Genomic DNA, 7,641 nt, shown 5'->3' with positions numbered 1-7,641 from the left:
GACAAACTGGGAAAGCATAGTTACAACATAGGCTACAGACAGAGGGCATATTTCCTTACAGATTAAGAGGAAGAAATCAGCAATTTAATGGAAAGGGACTTTGAGCACCATTTACATAAATGAGAATTCAAATACTTTTTCACAAAGCACTTGAAGGGATGATCAGCCTCACCCATTATAAAATAATTTCAGATTAAACTAGTGAAGTAGTTGTTTTTCACTTATCTTAGCAAGGCCAAAAAGGTTTAATAATACATTATCCAGCAACTGGACTTCTTAGACACTGTTAGTGAAAGTGTAAGTTGACATAGTCTTTGTGAAGGTCCTCTTGTAAAAAATCAATCAGAATTTTAAATGTGCATAAACCTTGATCTAGTAATTTCACTCTATGAATTTCTCTTCTGGATACTTATTCATAAGCACCAAACTCATATACAAATATATTTATTAGAGCATTATTTTCAGTAGCAAAGACTCTTAATCTGAATTATTTCAATAGGGGACAGGTATGTTCATGAAATAAAACAGTTTATAACCATTTTTTAAGAATGCAAATCTCTATGTTCTTAATAGAATGATATTTAAAATATATTATTGGAAAAAAATAGAATTTAGTATATATTGTTGTTGTTGTTATGTGCCATCGAGTCAGACCTGACTCGTAGCGACCCCTCCTTGGGTTTCCGAGGCAGTATCACTATGGAAGTAGAGTGCCCCATCTTCCTTCCGAGGAGTGGCTGGTGTGTTTGAACCGCCAGCCTTCTGGTTAGCAGTCAAGTGCCTTAGGCACTACGCTACCAGAGCTCCTGAATTTAGTATCTAGTAATCCACAATTTATATAAAAATAAGCAAATGGGATAGCTGTAGATAGATGTTTGAATTACTAGATTGTGCTTGGAAGGATGTCCAAGAAAGTAGAAATAATGGTTGCCTCAGAAACAGAAGGTGGGCAAGAAGGTGGGGGTATAGAAAGGGACTTAGTTTTCACTGCATGCCCTTTTGTACTCTTTGAATTATGCCATGTACATGTGTTACCCATTTAGAAACAAAAAAATTTTAAAGATAGTTACAGGTATCAAATTAGGCCAGATCCAAGTTATACAGATAAACTGGTAGTTACAGGAGGGTAGGAGTCAGTGGGACAAAAATGGAATGGATCAGCAACATCATGTTGTTGTTGTTGTTAGATGCCCTAATGTCAGTTCCAACTCATAATGACCCTGTGTACAACAGAACAAGACACTGCCCAGTCCTGGACCATCCTCACATTCTTATCTGTGCTTGAGCCCATCATCATAGCCACTGTGTCAGTCCATCTCATTGAGGGCCTTCCCTTTTTCACTGACCCTCCACTTTACCAAGCATGCTATCCTTCTCCAGGGACTGGTCCCTTCTGACAACATTACCAAAGTACATGAGATGAAGTCTGGCTTTCTCGCTTCTAAGGAGCATTCTAGCTGCACTTCGTCCAAGGCAGATTTGTTCTTTCTTCTGGCAGCCCATGGTATTGTCAGTATTCTTCACCAGTCCCCCAATTCAAAGGCATAACTCCTTTTCAGTCTTTTCATTCACTGTCCAGCTTTCACGTGCATATAAGGCTGTTGAAAATAGTGTGGTTTGGGTCAGGCGTACCTTAGTCTTCAAAATGACATCTTTGCTGTTTAATACTTTAAAGAGCTCTTTTGCAGCAGATTACCCAGTGCAATACATCTGATTTCTTGACTACTGCTTCCACAGATGTTGATTGTGGATCCAAGTAAAATTAAATCCCTGATAACTTCAGTCTTTTCTCTGTTTATCATGATGTTACTTATGGTCCAGTTATAAGGAATTTTATTTCCTTCATCTTAATGTGGATTCCTTAGTGAAGGCTGTAGTCTTTGATCTTCATCAGTAAATGCTTCAAGTCATCTTCACTTTCAGCAAGGAAGGTTGCGTCATCTGCATATCACAGGTTGTTAAGGAGTCTTCCTCCAAACCTGATTCCTCATTCTTCATATAGTCCAGCCTCCCAGATTATTTGCTCAGCATATAGATTGAATAAGTACGGTGAAAGGATACAATCCACATGTACACCTTTCCTGATTTTAAAAGAATATCTTCTTGTTCTGTTTGAATGACAGCCTCTTAGTTTATGCACAGGTTCCTCATGAGCATAATTAGGTGTTCTGGAATTCTCATTCTTTACAATGTTATCCATAATTTGTTATGATCCACAGAGTTGAATGTCTTTGCATAGTCAATAAAACAGGTAAACATCTTTCTGATATTCTTTGCTTTCAGTCATTCATCTAACATCAGCAGTGACATCCGTTGTTCCATCATAGGCGGTTTAGCTTCAAATCAAAAGTATCTGATACGTTTTTCATGCTAAATCATATGCCAGCCCCAGGATATGGGCAACTGGGGACAGAGGTATGAATAAGCTATAGGAAAATTATGAAACTATTCACATACGGGCAATGAGAAGGAAGAATTTAGCCAACTGGTAATCCACTAGCCAGAACACTTCTGCCGTTTTCACTACCATTCCCTAATGTTGAAGGAAGAGGAGAAGGGCAGGAAATTAACAGTTGAGCCTCTGCCATGGGCCAGGCACTAAAAGGGGCATGAGCATTTTCTTTGTTGTGCCACACTGAACACACAGCAACTCCCAGGGAGGTCATATTATAGTTCCCATTTTACAGGTCAGGAATCTGTTTCTAGGACACAGAGATGAGTAGCTAAGACAGAATTCAAACACAGGTTTGCCCTACTGTTTTTACTAATCGTGCTCCATCATTGGCCCTTTTTATGGTCAGTATGAGTTGTGGCTCAGAGTCAGAGGCCTTCAGTGTTTTTTCAAGAGACAGTTCTCATTCTTCCTTTTTTATCTAGACCCCCAAATCTGAGCCCACTTACTTTTTCCATTGTGTGGTTCCAAGCATGAGATAAGCTTCTCCATTTATTGAAAGAAGAAAGAAATCCATTTTTGGGGAAAAGACTCTCAGCTCCAGTGTTTGTTAATGCTTGTTAGCTCCTTATTTTAAGTTCATAGTTATGGTTTGTCAAGGGGTGCAGTTCTTCTCCATAGTGCTAAATCAGTGATTTTCATGACCAGTGATTTTTTTCCCCCCACATTTGTCCTCTTAATAAGGAAATAATAGAATATAGTTCCTCCACCGTGCATTCAAAATAACTAGGGTAGGGTGTTTGTTTGTTTGTCTATTTGTTTGTTTTCCATTTATTTGGAGCCAGAGCATAGAATTTTATTTACGTTGTTCATGTATAGCTTTGACCTCGTCATATGCCCTTGGAACTTATTTGAGTTGCTGACGTTCTCTCCACGGATGATTGTCCATCTTTTTATGGCATTCATCATAACTCCCTTAACTCCATGACATGCCTGGTAGAAAATATCCATTTCTGCTTTCATATGATCTAGGCCTTAGGGGAGAAAATACCAATTTATTTTCTGTTCTTTACTTTCCCAGGCAAAATCCATGTTTGGTGACCAGAGCTGTATATATTGATATTCTCTTTCTGTTGACTTGCTGCCTTGACAAACCCACAAAGGGCAACCAGCCAGGTATGATTCATTGTTATATCACATTTTGGAATGGTTACAGGTCTTTGAAATGTAGGTGGGGTTTTGAGTGGCTCTTCCACACACTCTCCTGTCCTCCACTTCTAGAGGCTCACTACACATCAAAATTAAACAATGTATCATATAATTCCCTCATAGAGTCTTCTCAGGGAAGGTTGTCCTTGTTGAGTTGGAAATTTGCTGTTTATTTGGTCATTCAGGGTAGAGCATGAACTCCACTCAGATATGCTATGTTTCTAAGACCTCAGCTCTTGCATTTCATGCATTTTCTTTCAGAAGTTGTCACTGTCAGTAACTGAGAGTTCTTTCTGTTCTATTCTGTGGAAGTAACTAAACTGGGCTCATCTGATGCTGAAGCCTAGCTGTTTGAGACTTAGTCTTAAATCCATCCCTATACCAATACATGTATGACTTGCTACCTCAATGTCTGATTTCATACATGTTCCTTAGTCGTGTATGCTTCTGGGACTGGCCCTCAGATCCACATACAATTGTTCTATTTTAATCTTAATTCACAAAGTGGTTTTCTTAAAATAAAAAGGAGAAAGGCAACTCCAAATAAAAAAAAAATAATGATGTGTTTATATAAGAGGATGCAGGAAGTGCTGTACATGAGTTCCAGGCCAGAGACTGAAACTAATTTTCATCAACACAAACTGGAATGCAGAGTAATGAGCCTGCAACTGGTTAAAATCAGCCTCTTCTAATTGATTAGGCCTGTCTAAAAGAGGCTACAATTACAAAGTCAGATTCTGAGTACAAGCAGGCCAGGCCTTTCCTCTGTTACATTTAGTCTGTCAATGATTTGTTGTCTTCAGTAAATACATTCAGGCTGTCAGAGTCCAGCTCTGTCCATATGGACCCTGTTCCCAAATTCAAACCAACTTAAAATGCTTTGGGGGTGTGCAGAATTGCCTCACCCAGATTGAAGGGTATTAGCCCACAAAGCCCCTGTGGCCAAACAGAGGTAATACAAACATGCCTGGATTTCCATTAGCTCCACATCCCTGAACAGGGCTAGCTGTTGGATCGGCTTGGTAGAATAGAAGCAGTCTTGGCTTATGCCTGTTGTCCAAGAACAATTATTAACAGTGCCCCTTTTACTCTTGAAAGTATCTAAGTTTGAACAGTAAATTACAAGTCACCCTAGCTATATATGGGATCTCAGAATTGTAGTCACTTTGTTTTATACATAAGCTAACTTGGATCCAGGGATTATAAAGAGATTATGAACCAAATTTTATGAAGTAAGTCATTTTAGGATTCCAACATTTAATTCAGTTTTAAAGTCTATGTGGTTTTATTATTCTCTGCTTATGTATCTCAGGATAAAAGAGTGGCTCACTACCGACACTTTCGTTCATTGGGATCCTGAGAGTTGTGTGGTTGACTATAATAATTAGTTTATTTGAACTGAGTTTTTCTTAGCTTATTAGTATCATTGTTTCTTGTCTGGCAGAGTTAACCGTTAAATGTTTTAAAATACTCTTCTCTCTACTCCAACTACTCATCTTTACTGATGAGCTAGGCTCCTCCAAGAAGGATGACTTTGGTCTTTCATCCAAATTCTTACATTATTTTGAGCTTATACCCCCAATTAAATGTGATCACAAGCTATCTTTTATTATTCCGTGATATTTTACTTGCATCCAGGTAAGTATTATTCCTCTTAAAGTTGTTACTTTACAGAATAAGATATGACGGGAATGAGGTGTTTTTACTCTTATTCTAGTATGACAGCTGTAGCTCTAAATATTTTGTCCTGTGCTGTCCAGTATGGCTCTCACTAGACACATGCAGAATATTTTGAGCACTTGAGATGGGGCTGATCCAAACTGAGATGTGCTATAGGTATAAGCACAGTAAATCTTGAAGACTTAGTATTAAAAAAAAAAGTCAATTTCTCATTAATGAGATTATATGTTGGAAGAGGGGCTCTGGTGGCACAGTGGTTAAGCATTTGGTTGCTAAATGAAAGGTTGGCTGTTTGAACCCACCACATGCTCCACAGGAGAAAGATGTGACAGTCTGCTTTCATATTTATAGCCTTGGAAACTCTATGGGGCAGTTTTACTCTGTCCCATAGGATCACTATGAGTCAGAATTAACTTGACAGCAGTGGGATTTTTTGCATGTTGGAATGAGTTTTTTGATATATTGGGTTAAATAAAATGTATTAAAATTAATTTTACCTGTTTGTTTTTACTTCTTTAAATGTGGTTACTAGAAAATTTTAAATTACATATGTGGTTCATATTATATTCCTACTGGCTGATTATGCACTGATTTTGCTCATTCCTCTGGGAATTGCCCCCTTAAACCACAAGCTACATGTTTATGTATGTATGTATATCTATCTATATTAATGTACATACGTGTGTGTGTGTATGTGGGTATATATATCACAAATAGTCGTAGCAAATTTCCTTCGAGGATGGATTATGTTTTTAGAACTAACCAAATGTCAAATAAAATAGTTATTAAGATGGATAGCACTGTTAAGGGTAAAAATCAACTGTGAGCTTAAAGTAATGAAATCTACTGTGTATTTCATAAATTGTTTCCAAAGGCAGTTTGACCTGTAGATAAATATGTCACCAAATTAGGTGATCATTTATTTGGACGTTTACATTTCTCTATGTTCTTAAAATAATGCCATGATATTATAGTTTCACGTTATAACCTTCTTGAAAGAATGGATCATGTCTTAGATTCTTTCCTCCTCAGCTAAGCACATAGCAGGCACTCATTAAATGAGTGTGTTATTAACTAACTTATTGAAATGCATAGTTTTCACCAGTTTTAAGATTAGTAACAGTTGTCATCAAGATACAAGTCTTATTCCAACCTAGGCCTCAAATTGGATGTTAGTTTATTTTCTGAATGTTTCCTTGCATGTATCATGCATGTGTGTTTATTTTTAAATATGTGTATGTCTACCTCCACTATTAGCTCACAAAGCTCAGAACAGGAAGTGTAAATACTGGCTCTGAAGCCAAATGTTTGAATCCTGCCTCTGCCATTTACTGGCTTTCTAACTTTAAGCAAGTTACTTAACCCTTCTGAGGCATTTTTTTCCTTGTTTGTAAGTAGTGATAAAAATAGTATCTGTATCTTAGGGTGGTTGTCAACTAATACATGTAAAGCCCTATGTAAGGAATGTGCTTTATAGAAGACTTAAGGTAGTGAAAACGTCAATTCTATCTAAAGCAATCTACAGATGCAGTTCAATCCTGGTACAAATCCCAGCGTAAATCCCAGCAACATTCTTTACTGAAATGGAAAAACTAATGACCAACTTCATATGAAAAGGAAAAAAACCATGAATAGCCAAAGCAATATTGAAGAAGATGAACAAAGCAGGAGGCCTCATACTTTCCTGTATCCAAACATAGTGTAAAGCCACTATAATCAAAACAGCCTGGTATTGATTCAGTGATAGACTCATAGACTAGTAGAATAGAATTGAGAACCCAGAAAAAAATCCAGGCATCTATGGACAACTGATTTTCTGTAGGGCGGCTAAAGTCCATTCAGTGGGGTGGAAACAATCTCTTTAACAAATGATGCTGGCAAAACTGCTTATTTACTTGCAGAAAAATGGAACAGGATCCATACCTCACACCATCCACAAAAATGAACTCAAAGTGAAATCAAAGACCTAAATGTTAAACCTAAGGCTATAAATTTCTTGGGAGAAAACTATGAGACTTAAGCTTTTGCAAAATATAGATAAACACAACAAATATAACAACAAATGCACAAATAGAATAAAAAATAGATAAATGGGACTCATAAAAATTAAAAGCTTACGCTAATCAAAATACTTGATCAACACTAAGGAGACAACCTACAGACTGAGAAGAAATCTGAAGAAATGACATATCTGATAAGGGTTTACTCTCTAAAATTTATGGAAAACTTCAACAATTCATCTGCAGAAAGACAAACAACCGATTATATCTTAAAGTCAATTTGATCAGAAATTAATATTGCCACTCCTGCTCTCTTACAGTTGCCATTTGCTTGATATATCTTTTTCCAACCTTTGATTT

At 37.1% G+C, this 7,641-nt stretch overlaps 1 protein-coding gene across 1 annotated transcript in view; it reads left to right on the top strand.

Annotated features, from left to right (window-relative positions):
* The window catches only part of THADA (THADA armadillo repeat containing), a 621,172-nt gene that overhangs the window by 483,468 nt on the left and 130,063 nt on the right, over positions 1 to 7,641 (top strand). The window contains exon 30 of the mRNA XM_042781470.1: positions 3,474 to 3,568. Coding sequence (XP_042637404.1) covers positions 3,474 to 3,568 — 95 coding nt within the window. The remainder of the gene's footprint in view (positions 1 to 3,473; positions 3,569 to 7,641) is intronic.

Source organism: Orycteropus afer, unplaced genomic scaffold (assembly GCF_000298275.1).
Source record: "Orycteropus afer afer isolate SDZICR_OR568_19922 unplaced genomic scaffold, OryAfe1.0 scaffold00124, whole genome shotgun sequence".
Lineage (NCBI taxonomy): Eukaryota > Metazoa > Chordata > Mammalia > Tubulidentata > Orycteropodidae > Orycteropus > Orycteropus afer.
This window is presented reverse-complemented; position numbering and strand designations above follow the sequence as displayed.